The following is a 14,532-nucleotide window of genomic DNA, read 5'->3' on the forward strand; positions in this document are numbered from 1 at the left end:
TGGATTTTTCGAATTTTTATTATTTTAAATCAATTTAAAAACAGTAATGAATTTTAATAAAATCGAATCAATTCAAATTTAATTTTCGGTTCTAATTCAAAAAAATTTGAATATTGAACACCGAATAATTTGATTTTTTTTATTTAATTTTGAATTATCTAAACTAAAAAAATATATATTTGAATTCTAATTAATTCAAAATTTTGATTGGAAAACCAAAAATAAAATTCACTGTTTTGTCCAAAAATCTAAAAAATGGAACTTATTATTTAAAAATATTAGAATGTGTTTATAATATTCAGCGCATAGTTTTTGACTCTCTCCTGTTAAAAGAGAAACCTTTGCCCTGATCTCTCTCTCGGTCGCTGCTCTGTGGATTGACCATGAAGCTTTCCTTCACCAAGTCGTCTTCAAAGCCCAAGCATCAACAGAATGCTTTCAACGGCGGTAGCACCGTAAACCATGATGCATCATCGGCGGCTACAGAGAAACAGTTCGTCACAGAGTTCGACCCTTCTAAAACCCTAGCATCCAATCAACGTTCACACAGACTCGTGATCCCTCCTAAGGAAAACGAATGGAGACCCCTCAAGAAGATGAAGAATCTCGAATTACCTCTAGGATCTACCGACGACGACGGAATCGCTCTCCAATTCGAGGTGGCCACCGACACGATTGGGAACGGCGAGGGTTCCAATATGTCGTTTGGTCTCAATCTTCGCAATTCGTCCAAGGATGATGCGGATGTTGTCGCCGTTGGACAGTCGAAACCTTCCTCAATTGAGACGCTGATGATGCAGAAATTCAAGGAGGATATGAGTAATTTGCCCGATTCTGTTATGGAGGATTATGACGAGATGCCGGTTGAGGGTTTTGGAGCCGCGTTACTTGCTGGATATGGATGGTTTGAAGGTAGAGGTATTGGAAAAAATGCTAAGGGAGATGTGGATATTGTGGAGTATAAACGATGGACAGGGAAAGAGGGGTTAGGGTTTCAATCAGCTGAACATGTGAATAAAAGGGAGAAACAAGATGGTGTGGAATACAAAGTAGGTCAAGAAATCAGAATCATTGAGGGTAGAGATGCTGGAACGATAGGTAAGGTTGTAGAGATAGCTAATGATGGTAAATCTGTTGTTTTGAGGCTTCCTAAAATCAACGAGGAGGTGAAGATGCAGATAGTGGGTATTGCTCACTTGGGTTCTGCTGAAGAAGACAAATGTTTGAAGAAGCTGAAGGAATCGAAAGATGAAAATGGTGCAAGTTACAAAGAAAGTAGTAATATTAGTAGGGAAGAGAAAACTCGTGTTGATGATAAGAAGCAATCGAGAAGGAATGGAGAAGGGGAAGAAAGAAGAAGAAGAAGTAGTAGTTATCAACGAGAAGAAGAACCAAAGAAGAAGCCCTCTTCTTCTTCTTCTTCCCCTCATCGTTCCCCCTCTTGGCTTACCAGTCATATTAGGGTAAGAGTGATTAGCAAGAAGTTGAAAGGAGGTAGGGTATACTTAAAAAAAGGTAAAGTATTGGATGTTGTTGGTCCAACAACATGTGATATATCCATGGATGAGACTGGAGAGATACTTCAAGGTGTGGACCAGGTGGTTCTTGAAACTGCACTTCCTCGAAGGGGTGGTCAAGTTCTGGTTCTATATGGAAAACACAAGGGAGTTTACGGAAGCTTAATAGAGAAGGATAGCGAGAATGAAAGGGGTGTGGTTAGAGATGCTGATAACCATGGTCTTGTTAATGTTCGGCTTGAACAGATTGCTGAGTTTATTGGAGACCCTGAATCTTTAGGATACTAATTTTGTGCTGTAGAAGGAAGGAAAGAAGGAAGGAATTCAGCATTTTTAAGAAGATTCAAAGCCCTGTCTATTTCCCAAAGGTAATTAATTTCACCTTTTTGATTGTTATTGGAATTAAAACTTATTGTGTTTGTTTTTATCAATGATCAAGGAATTTTCAAGTTATTTGAATTAAGTGTTTTTAAAGGTTTTAAAACATTCAATGAGATGGTGATTATGTTCTTGTTAGTGTGCTTGATTGATTGATTATTAGCATGTATAAGTTGAACATTGTGAAAGTTGTGTTTTGAAATTCTCAATGAGATGATTTTCTTGATTACAATGGAAATTACATACGACCTATTTGCAGGCTTGCTGATTGATAGATAGATACCATTTGTGGCCCGGTGTTTTTTTCTCTTCGACGACAAGGTAATATGTATCAAAATCAAATTAAATGGCGTTTCCAATTGTTAGAAGAAGATTGTAACATCATTATTTGCTAATACGAAACTGTGTAACTGTTGTAAGATTGAACCTTTGGAATTTTCATGATTTCACTTGTGCTGCAAGAGTTGGTCATTTATTTATATATGTGGGCAAAATCTCTAGGTAAAAATAAAAGTTATATGAGGCAATACATACTTGGAATTAGACATGGCAATTTAGCCCTGACGGGTTGGGTACACGAAGGAACTGAAAGATCGGTTTGGGTAATTTATTTGCTTTTCGGTTCGGGTAATTTTGTGTCGAACCGATCGGTTCGGTTCTGGGTACCCTAAAGAAATTTCAATAATTAATTTTTTTTTTTTTTTTGGGTTCTCACTACTGTTCCGTGAGCCTTTCTCCTTTGCATTTCAGTAGAGATTTTTTTTAATGTATATTTTTTAAAATATTATTTATTTTTATATTATATAATATAGAACAGTTGGTTTTATTTTATTAATATAATATTTATAATTGTTTTTATTAAATTAAAACTTAAAACATGTTAATTAGTAATGTATCATGGAATATATTAAAATTTTATTCAATTTCATCCCAATAATGTTTAAAACGTAGGTAAAAATTAAAAATATATTAACTTGTTAGGTAAAAAATAAATTGTTTAAAAAAACTGAGTCGGGTCTGGTATCCATCAGTTAGCTATGTTGTTTTATGTTCAATAGATCATCAAAATACACTCTTATTTGTAAAACAATATTTGTTTACAAAATAAATCTCTTATAAAAAAACTATAATAATATTTTAATCATTTCAACTAAATAATGATAAGTTTGAATGGCTTATTTAGAATTTTTCTTCTGTTTATTTTAGAAATAGAAAAAATAAACGGATGAATTTAAAGATATTTATGTATTGTCAAATTTCTGCAGAGTAATGAGAGATTTACTCTCTTTAATTATTAAATTTTAAAGATATTTATTTATTTTTTAAACCTGAATTTTAGAGATATTTAATTGGCTGGTCACATGAATTTTTTTTTCTATTTTTAAGAGGCTAATACATATATAAATCCTTTAAAATGTGAATTTATTGAATTTCTTCCTTAAGAGTAGATATAAATCCTATAAAATATGAATTTATAGAACTCTTCTTTAAAGTAGTTTTGAAATAAACATTTTTTTCAAACAAATAAATTTAATTATTATTCAATATGTAATATTTTTAAATAAATTATTCCTCTTTAAATTATTTAGAATTTTTTTAATTTTCGTTCTTTCATAATTTCTATATATATGTTTTCTTTTCAATTTTTCTGTATTTATAGCTATTTTTTTATATTATATTTTATAATCTTTTATTTTTTTTTATGTATTTTCTAGAAAACTTATCTTATTTGGTAATTATTTTATTGTAACCTGAAAACAAATAAAGACAAAGAAATTGGAAATTTTATTTTAAAATATTATTGAAAGATTTTTTTATTTGATAATATATTTTATTTAAAAAAATAATGTCTCTTTAGTTAAAAATTAATAAACAAATATTTGTTTTGAATTAATTTTTTTGACATTATATTACAACAAAACTTTCTATAATCATCTAAACTTGAATCTAATAACAGTAAAACAAAACTTTCTATAATCATCTAAACTTGAATCTAATAACAGTAAATTAATAATATAGTTCATTTACTTACTAATAATAAGAATAAATTAATAATATAATTCAAATTAAGATAAAAAACACTTAAACAATGCATCATCATCAGATTAGTAGTTAAATAAAAAATTAAGATAATTATAATTTAAGAAAAATATATAAGTGTAAAATATGAAATGAGTAATGAAATCTTTAAGAAAGGATAAATAATAATAAAAAAATTATATATGGTGTAAATAAGAGAAAGAATGGGGATATTTAAAAAATATTAAAGAGAAATAAAAAAAAAGTGATAACTAATTTTATTTTGTTAAATTGTGACATAGAATATTATTTACACATCATCTAAAGTGTCAAATTTAAGTTTGATATATATATATATATATATATATATATTAACTAATTTCTAAATAATGAAACATATCTTCCAATATTTTTAAATCAAATATTTTGTCATTTTATCACTTAATTCATCCACTAAAATATTAAAAAAAATAAACTAATAATATTATTTTCAAAATAAAACAAATTAAAGGTGACCTAATCCTAAACAGGCCTAACTTAATGTGTATGTATGTGAACCCATGCTCCTCCTTAAGGACAGCCAGCCTCATAAATACATAAAGACGCGTTTGGTTTTTTCATTCAAGGGACCACCCCAAAAAAAATTATATTATTATATTTGAAATCTAAAGAGAACAATAATCTCAGTTGTTTTATCAAATATTATTATTAATTTAATCATACTTTTCAAAATCATTAATGTTAACAATCCATCATTAATTTCTTATAGTTATTATTAGTTTGCTATCAAATCATAATTGAAGGCAAAGATGAAACGTGACAGGTATGCATGCAAAGGTAAACGACAAGAAATCAACTTTTTAGGTGCATAAAAAATAAAAAGCAAACATTAATTTTATTTGACCCCACTTACTTTTATATTATATATATATATATCTCACAGGCATGCAATCCGAGACCACCAAAACTATAGGAATATTACCTTTTAGATAGACGAATCTACTACTTTTTATATAATATTATTTTTTTAATAAATATTTAAGACAAACAATTTTTATATAATTATTTATTTATTTATTTTCATTGAACGCGGACAGACATAAAGCAAATAGGGAAAGGGGGAAGAATCTACTCGCAAGAGAGACAAGTCCCTTAGGCGTACAAAACAGGCAACATTTATTATTATTATATTTAAACAATTTTAGAAGACCCACTCATAATTAAATAATATATATATTTTCAAAGTCATATATATATATATTGATGAAGAATGAAATTAAAAAATAAAAATATGAAAATAATACAGACAGGTTATGGAATTCATAAATATTTAATAAGAAACTACGTACTAATAACAAAAACATTTTTTTTTAATATTTTAAGTTAAAATGTTATTAATATCATTGTTTGAGATTACATTTAGAACTTGTTTGAATAGGACTTTTTAAAATAATTTTAAATTATTTAAAAAATACTCAAAAATCCTAATTAAACATCATTTAATAACCTTTTTTATTCATTACATCGTTCATAAATGTGGCCATAATAGTTTAAACATATTGTCCAAAATAACCTAATCATTTAACCATGCACATTACCCACAAATACACGTAAAAATACACGTAATCATTTAATCATGCGCAGAATTTATCGTCTCAATACTCGAACCTAAGACTTCTCAAGAAGACTTGAGATATTCATCTCTTGTTACCGTTGGACTAGAAAAGAGATTAAAAATGTGATCATAAGGGGTTAAACACATCGCTTGCAAACACACTTAACCATTTAATTGAGCGCATCATTACGGTCTCAAACTCATAACCTTTCAAGGAGGACGACGATATTCAATTTATTACTCAAAATACTAAAATATCATTTATTTTATGTTTTTTAATTAAAAAAAAACTAATAGACCGCAGCGTCGTGAACCCGTTTTAACTAAAGTAACATTAAGATGGAATGAAACCTATAACATTTTTAGTCTCTTAAAAAAAATAAAAAATATTTTATTATTATATATTAATATTTTAAAAATATTTTATAAAAGTATTATTTTATTTAAAATCAACTTTACTCAATATTATTTCAATAATCTATATTTATTATAATAAATTCATATTGAACAAATACACCGTATTAATATAAAATAATGTCTTAAATTGTATTAATATATAAATGATAAAATAATAATTTTTTAAAATATAAAATATTTTAATTAATATTTCAGAGTTATAATGAATAGAGTGAATGAAATTAATTTTAAAAAATATATAACAAACTCTAATATATTCAAAGATAATAAATTTCAATTTAAATAAAATTAAAAAAATCAATACATCAAACAAATATGTAAACAAATATAAATGGTTTGATTTAACTTAAATATGTTTATTTGTAGTTATATATATGAACTGGTCATACAAACTTCTCCCTATCATGCATACGCTTAATCTGGATCAAGCACCAGCTGTCACAAGTGATGACAATATAAAATAGACAAACAAAAACCTTTTATGTTTTATTGTTTTTTATTATTATATTAATGTATCACATGCTTATGCTTTTGCGATGCCACGTCTCCCTTCCTTTAATTTATACCAAAATAATAATAATAATTGTATTTACATTGAATTATAGCGCAAATAATAAATGTAATTGAAAATATAATTCATACAAACAAGCAATATTATAGTTAATTTTTTAGAATACTTTGAAGTAAAGACTTTTTCTCTATTAAAAAAACAAAATAAAAAAAATTGTTTTTTATGTGAAATGACGGTGTTAGTGGGTTTGTTGTGATTGAAAACAAAAAGAACCTAAATTTATGGAGTATGACTTAAGACTTGTTTGGATTGTAGCAACCTTCCCCTTACTTTACTCATCCACTTTTTAACTAATCATATATATTAATATATATATTATATTGGATGCTGTGGACTTTATTTTATAAGGTGAACATTTAATTTTCCAGTCTAGATGCATCACCTTTTTATACATAATTATTATAATTGAAATTTTATGTGGTTATAAAGAATTTGATTATATGATTTGTTTTAAGAATATTTAAAAAGTAAAAGGAATTAAAGAAGAGAGAGGGATCACATGGGATAAGCACTTGCATATTTGCATGGTCCAAAAAACACCTTTTTTGAAAGGGTGGTTGAATCTTTATTATCCGAATCAAGGCAACTTGCATTGCTATTATTAGATATCAACACCTTGTTTTAAGGGATTGTTGATTTTTTTTTTTTTTTATCATTATTATGGTTTTCTCGTGCCTTATTTGAATTGGGATTTAGAAAAAAAATAATGATGGTTAATGATTTTGAGGAGGTAATGATTATTTTTGATAAAAATATCTAAAATGTATGACTATATATAAAAACAATATGTATTTTAATATTTTGGTTAATGATTTGAGTGGTGTAATGGACGAGATAAAAGTAAGATGATATTTAATTTTGTTTGGATTTAAAAAACCCAAACTGACAAATGTTCTTAATATAAAAAATTACACTTAACTTTTATTTAAGACGTTTTAATTGAGAATCAAATAATGACATTTGATTTTTTAGTAACAATTTTTTTTAGGTGTTCAATAGAAATTGCGTCGTTTTTTTTGCACAATAATTGATACCGCAAATCTCTGCCCAAAGTTAGTATATTCGAACTAAGTTAGTTCAATCTCTATAAATAAAAAGTTATTTAGATAAAAATATATAATTTAACAATTTTACACTATTAAGATGGTCTTTTTAGATTTAAGAGACTAAAATATTATGGGTTCAATTTTACTTTAATGAATATTAAAACGAAGTAAATGTAGAGTGTCAGTTAGTTATGAGTTAGTTCTCCATAGTAAAAAAATAAAAAATAATTTTATGTGACTTGTAATGGTTTGATTGATATTCATTATCCAAGACTAAACAAGATTTTTTTTTTCAAATTGTATATTAATATTAATATTATTATTACTACTTCACATTGGTGATAGGTCAAGTTGGATTTGTATTATAAGATATTAAAAGCTTTCACTCTTAATTACATAAAGCTGACAATTCAGTCCCAATCCAACCACTCTCTCTCTCTATAACCTCCATCTTCTTCTTCCTCCTCCTCCATATACCTCTCTCTCTCTCTATCTACAGTCTTCCTTCAATGGAAGACTTGACCTCTGGTTCGAAGCGACGCCGTTTAGTCGACTCCATGAACGACCAAAGCCAACAGCAATCTCTTCTTACAGGCCTACCAGATGACGTTGCACAGCTTTGTCTAGCTAGGGTTCATCCATCAAATCTCTACTCCGTCTGCCGTTCATGGCGCCGGCTAATCTACTCACCTTCTTTCCCTCCATTCCTATCTCTATACGCCGTTATGCGTTCCACTTCCAACTCCGATCCAACTCAATTTCACGATTCCATCGATTTCTTCTCTTTTGATCCGATCTCTTCTCATTGGCAAACCCTGCCATCTCCTCCACCTATCCATTTCGTCCTCCGTCATCCCTCCTTCATTTCACGTAACCTTCCAATCCAATCAGTCACCGTATCAGGCCGTCTCGTACTAATCGCCGCCACAGCCCATCAATTCCTCCCCGCTCTTCCCAATCCGATCGTCTTCGACCCGTTAACTCAAACCTGGGATTTCGGCCCGCCGCTGACCGCACCTCGTCGGTGGTGCGCCACCGGAGTGTCCGGCGGCGCTGTGTATGTAGCGAGTGGTATAGGATCTCACTATAACTCTGAAATTGCTAGGTCAGTCGAGAAGTGGGACTTGCAAAACGGGAAGAATCGTGGGCGGCGTGGATTGAATTGGGAGAAATTGGGGATTCTTAAAGATGGGAAGTTTAGTAGAGAAGCTATTGATGCTGTTGGATGGAGAAAGAAGCTTTATATGGTGAACGTGAAAGGAATCGCAGCTAAAGAAGGAGTTGTTTATGACGTTGAAAATGATCGATGGGAAGAGATGCCTGATGGGATGATCTGTGGATGGAGAGGGCCGGCTGCCGCCATGGATGAAGAAACAATCTTTGTAGTGGACGAGGCAAAGGGAATACTAAGGAGGTAAAAACTATAAAATAATAATTCCTTATACTTTGATTCAAATGTCAAATAGCCACTTAAACTTTGAGAAATTTGACAGATATGAAGGGGAAAGTGATTCGTGGGCAGATGTATATTTAGACGAGAGACTAAAGCAAGCCGAACAAATGACTGCAGCCAGCGGGAGAGTTTGTGTGGTTTGCGGGGACGGTGGGATTTTGGTTGTGGATGTGTTGGAAAGCCCGGTTACCTCGTGGATTGTCGAATCTCCTGTTGGTTATCAACCAGTGTCCCTTCATATACTGCCGAGGATGAGTAATATTTGATATCTTATATTCATTGTAATGAGATTAAATTGCTCACAAAATAGCGTTTTACAATCATTATTCAATACACAATCATATTAAAGCAAGCACTGATCAGTTTAGTTTGGAAACATAGATGTTCAAAATACACACTGAAAAACTCAAATAGGTTTAAAATCCAATCCATTGAAAACATATCAGACATTCGTGGAGAGGTTCAGCTAATCGGAACTGTAAGAACAGTCTTCACTTGAAGATGAATTCATGCGGTGGATGCGCTTCTTTTCCTCATAAGCCCATTCGAGACCGTGGCAGTAATGAACCGGAGGATTGAACCTAATGTCATTTATGTCGTCGGGTAAAAACGCACCATTTTCCACCAGGAATTTCACTGCAAGCTTCTTCTTCTCTTTAGCTGCGATATGGAGTGGAGTCCCTGCAATATATTTTTGTGCATTAAAATACAAATTTATTTGATCAGACTCAATAAAATTATATAAAAATACTCACAGCCACAAGAACCCTTTGTTCTTGCATCAATATTTGCTCCACGTTCGAGTAATTCGTCCATAACTTTGAGGTGACCACCTTCCGCAGCAAGATGAAGAGGAGTCATGCCTTGTGATTTATTGCCAGAAACAAGCACGTTCACATCCATTCCTTCATTAAGGAGACGTCTCACCTACCAGACACAATATTTACAATCAGAAGTTGCATTCTTTGACCATAAATAGAAGAAGAAACAATCATCTATTTAAAAGAAGACCTAAAGAAAGAGCGACTATAAAACATGTCACTATGAGAAATGTCAATTAAAAAATAATCTTTGGTTAAGAAGCTATCTCACTTACAACCAAAAACCCATTTATTTAGCAAGGAAAGAAGACACAACAAACTACTTTAACATTGCTTGATATCATTCACATAGGAGAAGCTTCTGTAAAGATTTGTTTCAGCCAGAAAATTTTGATTTTCTCCAGATTGTATAGTAAACAGAGATAGAAAATTGCAGTTATCAAAAACAAAACACAATTGATTATAACCACAGACAGTTTGATAACATTGGCATAGATATGGCTTTTAACAAGCCAGGAATAGATATATAAATGCACAACTTACACGAAAGTGTTTTATGAAAGTATATATCTTCACATATACTGTTACAATTTTGATTCCAAGAAAACCCATTTTACGGGATACCAAAGTGTCATAACATCTTTGGTCTACATTGCAACACACAAACCATAAGGATCAGGAATAGTAATACAGTGTGTATCTTCCAATAAAATGCTAAGTACTGAGGTAGTGATATAAAGTTTAATTCACAAACCATGAAGATCATGAATAATTAACTCAAGATACAAACAACTACCTTATTAGAGGTGACTAACAAATGAAATCTTGCAAGTACAATGCCATAGTACTTAATTATGTAGGAAATGACTAGTGAGTAGCAGATAAGGAAAAACAAAAGAAGATTTAGGTCAGTTTGGTTAGCCAAGATTCATGCATTTCAGTACTCAATGCTAGTCCTACCACAACCTAGTTAAGTTTCCTATTGCAATCCATTCAGAAATACGTTTTAATCTATATAAATTTGACTAACTTCATGTCTTTGATAGAAAATTGAAAGAAAAAAAAATCAATCTATTATAATTGACACACCAAATCAGCAGCATATATTAAACCCCTATCACCATCATACGAATTAACCAGCTTACTTCACTAACTACCCCTACTAATGTAAATAAAAACAACCCTTAACCAGTACAGTTTAGAGCAAATAGTATAACCCTTGGCAAGAAAACAAACCTCTCTCAGATCACCCTTTTTGGCACCTACATGAAGAGGAGTCCAACCCCTATCATCTCTATCACCAGCAGACTTACTCCTGCGCAGGCTTCGCCGATAATCATTCAACAAATTCAGCGGCATTTTATTAAACTCCTTATTGAACAGAAAATCACTCCAAGACCAAAATAGTTCCAAGCAATAATAGATTATCAAGAAAAACGTCAGCAGCTATATAGAGTCTTCACAAACACAAGATTGATCTTCTCCCCGAACTACTGCAGAATACTGGATACTAAATGAGTCGGACAAGATATCGAAATCGGAATATGAATATGAAACTTAACAGAAATTTTACATGATCTAGATGAACACTAACGAAAAGAATTAACGAGAGGAATGATTTGCAATGTTGTATGGAGCAAACGGATTCAATCCAGGGCCAAAGACACGGAGATTTAGATGTTTTCCAGCGAGCGATGAGAAGGACACCAAAGATATAATCATAATTTTGAGCGACGATCTCGAGTTTCAGAGTTTTATTAGCAAGAGAAGAACTAGTCCGATCAAATCAAACAAGAACTCAGACAAATCCGGACATAATCGCTGGAGGTCGCATACGCGAATTGAAACCCTAGATGGAAGCGAAAGGAGGATAACACAAATAATACAACGCCGTAGTATTTATATGTGGAAAAATATAAACGCGTTTAAATGGCAATTTTGTAATTATTATATTTAGATAATTAATAAGTTTTTAATTTAACATATAATATTATTATTTATTTCAATAAAATAAAATATACTTTTTTTTCTGAATGTATTATTTTTAATTTAGGACGTTATAAATTTATATATAAATATTTATTGTTATTATTTAGTTAGATTATAGTAAATACTTATTATTATTATTATTATTATGAACTAATATAATTTTATTAATAATTAATATAAAACATAAAAAATTATATAATTATATTACAATATATATTTAAATATATACTAATATTAAAATTAAATGTAAAAATATATGTAAGGAGTTAGGACTCAAGAGTAGATTTGTAAGTTTGTTTTCATTAAATAATATATTTTAAAGACTTAATATCCTAAAGAAGGTAGTCATCACATTTTATCTATACTGTTTTTAATGGATAAATATCTAAATCAAACATAGTTTTTGATTTATAAGGAAATGTTTTTAAAAAAATTATTTTTTGCTATAGAACAATATACCTAGGTCACATCTTATGGATATGCACTTTGAAATAATTGGAGTAATGCAAATATATATTATAATATATCTTATCAAATAGTAGATGATTAATATAAGATTATTATTATTTAAAAAAAAAAATTATGATAAATACAAATTTTGATTGGTCATATTTTATTTTCTAAGTTGGGCTTAAGTTTAATATAATTCATATACAGATCTGTTCATGTCTTTGTTTCTAATGATATTGGTTGAAGAAAAAAAAAAGGAAAAAATAAATTATCTCTAAAATTTGTGTTAAAGTGTTTTTCTTTTTATTATTAAAATAAATATAAATTATGTTCACATAGGAATGCATATGTTTTGATTGAGTCTGTACACATGGGAATGCCTATGTAAGAATTGTAATAAGTTATATAAGATAGCTTGTTGATTAGGGTAAAATAGTTTTAATTATAAAGTTAGTTTTATTTGTGTTATTATATCAATAGTTTAAGGACTATTTTTGTAAGAGGTATATTGTATAAGTTAATAAGATCGGGAGATGGCCCGTAGGATCCATTACGTTTTTCATTTCTTGTTCTCATATTCAAAAGCATTACACAATCTTCTCTATTTGATTCTGAAAGTTAACATGGTATCAGAGCAGGATGAAGTTTCTTCTGATTCTGATTCTTCGTCTAGGTCTTCTTCTAGTTCATCAGATACTATGATGGATTCGGAAGAAGAAGTCACTCAACAGCTACAATCGGACAAAGATCAAGATCCGTAAGAAAAGCTATTAGGCAAGACGGAAGAAGATAAGAAGAAGAAACATGATTCAAAGGAAAAACAAAAAGTAAAGAGAAAGAAGAAGAAAAGAAGTCGAGCCAAGAAAGCTGAAGAAGAATTTCTTTATGTGGAAAGCAACGATCAACCAGGTATGGCAATTGTGACTGCACATTTTACAGGACAAAACTATCTTAGTTGGAGCAGAAGTGTTGGAATTGCGCTTACTGCTAAATCCAAACAAGGGTTTATCGATGGTTCGATTTCTTGTCCAAATAATGATGATGATCGATACAAATGGAACAAAGCAGATTCACTTGTTCTCTCTTGGATTTTAAACTCACTACGTGCAGACATTAAGGAGGATTTTATTCACACTGAGACCACCATGGAGCTATGGGAGAAACTTAAGAGACGATATCAAGTCAAGAATGAACAAAATTCATTCCAGTTACAGAAAGACATAAACTCACTAAAGCAAGGTGATTCTCCTCTTGAAAAATAATTTTCTACTATGAATAGATGGTGGGATGAGTATCGTTGTATTAATCCACTTCCAAGATGCGACTGTAAGATCAGGGTTAACAAATGTTGCCAAGTTTCTGATCAAATTGAGAAGGAAGAAACAAAAAGAAGACTCTCTCAGTTTCTTACAGGATTAAATGATTCCTATGAAAACATTCGAAATCAGATTCTTGTTTCTGATCTTGCACCTGATATTAATCGAGCTTATTCAGCATTATTATCCGTTTAAAGACAGAGAGTGATTAGTGATGTTAATCATGAATCAAATGAACATTCGGCAATGTCTTTTGCAAAAATAAGACATCTAATGATTCAAGGCAGAGTAAAGGAAATGCATTCAAGAACTCACTACAATGTACTCACTGTGGAATGAAAGGACACTTAAAAGATGACTGTTTTCGAATTGTTGGATTTCCTGATTGGTGGAAAGGAAACAAAGGAGATCAAAAAGGAAAGAAGTTCAGTAACATGACAGCAACTGTTGTGAATCTAATATTCACAACAATGAGGATTCTATTTCCAAAGATGAGGATGCTATTTCCAAAGATGATGATTCTATTTCCAAAACTACTGAGGGTTGAAATAGACGTAGTTATATCTTTTAAGGGTTATTTTATAATTTGTTAGTCTATAAATAAGGATAGAATTGTAAGGAGAGGGATTATATTTTTAGTATTCTAAATTGTTATACTTTCTCTTTCTAATTATTAGAGCCGTCGCTCCTGGTAACCCTAACCCTAATAAACTCCCAATTTCTATTCAGTCTGTTCTTCTATTCATTCTGTTTCTTTTATCAATCTGTTCAATCTGTTCTTCTACCTATTCTGTTCTCATTCTATTCTTTTACTCGTTATGTTCTTCTTTATCTATTCTACGAAACTATTATTGTGAGATTTATATCGTGATTGACAGTAAAGTCACGACAAGTGGTATCAGAGCTTACGATCCTCGGACTTCCGCTGAGAATGGTGAAT

At 30.4% G+C, this 14,532-nt stretch overlaps 3 protein-coding genes across 4 annotated transcripts; 2 read left to right on the plus strand and 1 right to left on the minus strand.

Annotated features, from left to right (window-relative positions):
* The first annotated feature begins 307 nt into the window (after positions 1 to 307).
* Positions 308 to 2,376, plus strand: LOC124946129 (protein MOS2). The gene is made up of 2 exons (XM_047486695.1): positions 308 to 1,885; positions 2,155 to 2,376. The coding sequence occupies exon 1, from the start codon at positions 384 to 386 to the stop codon at positions 1,803 to 1,805; it is 1,422 nt and encodes a 473-aa protein (XP_047342651.1). The 5' UTR covers positions 308 to 383; the 3' UTR covers positions 1,806 to 1,885; positions 2,155 to 2,376.
* A 5,580-nt stretch (positions 2,377 to 7,956) lies between these two features.
* LOC124945248 (F-box/kelch-repeat protein SKIP25) lies at positions 7,957 to 9,368 on the plus strand. The gene is made up of 2 exons (XM_047485645.1): positions 7,957 to 8,977; positions 9,057 to 9,368. Exons 1-2 carry the CDS (start codon positions 8,073 to 8,075, stop codon positions 9,280 to 9,282), a joined length of 1,131 nt encoding a protein of 376 aa, XP_047341601.1. The 5' UTR covers positions 7,957 to 8,072; the 3' UTR covers positions 9,283 to 9,368.
* LOC124945249 (phytochrome-interacting ankyrin-repeat protein 2-like) lies at positions 9,291 to 11,707 on the minus strand. 2 transcript variants are annotated; one of them, XM_047485647.1, is made up of 4 exons: positions 11,411 to 11,707; positions 11,074 to 11,330; positions 9,772 to 9,943; positions 9,291 to 9,697 (listed from the first exon to the last, which is right to left on the minus strand). In XM_047485647.1, the coding sequence occupies exons 2-4, from the start codon at positions 11,194 to 11,196 to the stop codon at positions 9,483 to 9,485; spliced, it is 510 nt and encodes a 169-aa protein (XP_047341603.1). In that variant the 5' UTR covers positions 11,197 to 11,330; positions 11,411 to 11,707; the 3' UTR covers positions 9,291 to 9,482. The 2 variants fall into 2 exon arrangements, with proteins under 2 accessions (XP_047341603.1, XP_047341602.1); XM_047485646.1 differs by having other exon boundaries at positions 11,074 to 11,707.
* Between the last annotated feature and the right edge of the window lie 2,825 nt (positions 11,708 to 14,532).

This window comes from Impatiens glandulifera, chromosome 7 (genome assembly GCF_907164915.1).
Source record: "Impatiens glandulifera chromosome 7, dImpGla2.1, whole genome shotgun sequence".
In the NCBI taxonomy this organism is placed as follows: Eukaryota; Viridiplantae; Streptophyta; class Magnoliopsida; order Ericales; family Balsaminaceae; genus Impatiens; species Impatiens glandulifera.

Bases quoted from the DNA above. Each gene is read 5' to 3' on its own strand.
- LOC124945248 (XM_047485645.1), top strand. From the start codon at position 8,073: ATGGAAGACTTGACCTCTGGTTCGAAGCGACGCCGTTTAGTCGACTCC. The intron at 8,978-9,056 runs GTAAAAACTATA...GAAATTTGACAG, and splicing joins GCAAAGGGAATACTAAGGAG to ATATGAAGGGGAAAGTGATT.
- LOC124946129 (XM_047486695.1), top strand. From the start codon at position 384: ATGAAGCTTTCCTTCACCAAGTCGTCTTCAAAGCCCAAGCATCAACAG.
- LOC124945249 (XM_047485647.1), bottom strand. From the start codon at position 11,196: ATGCCGCTGAATTTGTTGAATGATTATCGGCGAAGCCTGCGCAGGAGT. The intron at 9,944-11,073 runs GTTTGTTTTCTT...TGTGTCTGGTAG, and splicing joins AAAAGGGTGATCTGAGAGAG to GTGAGACGTCTCCTTAATGA. The intron at 9,698-9,771 runs GTGAGTATTTTT...AATATATTGCAG, and splicing joins AACAAAGGGTTCTTGTGGCT to GGACTCCACTCCATATCGCA.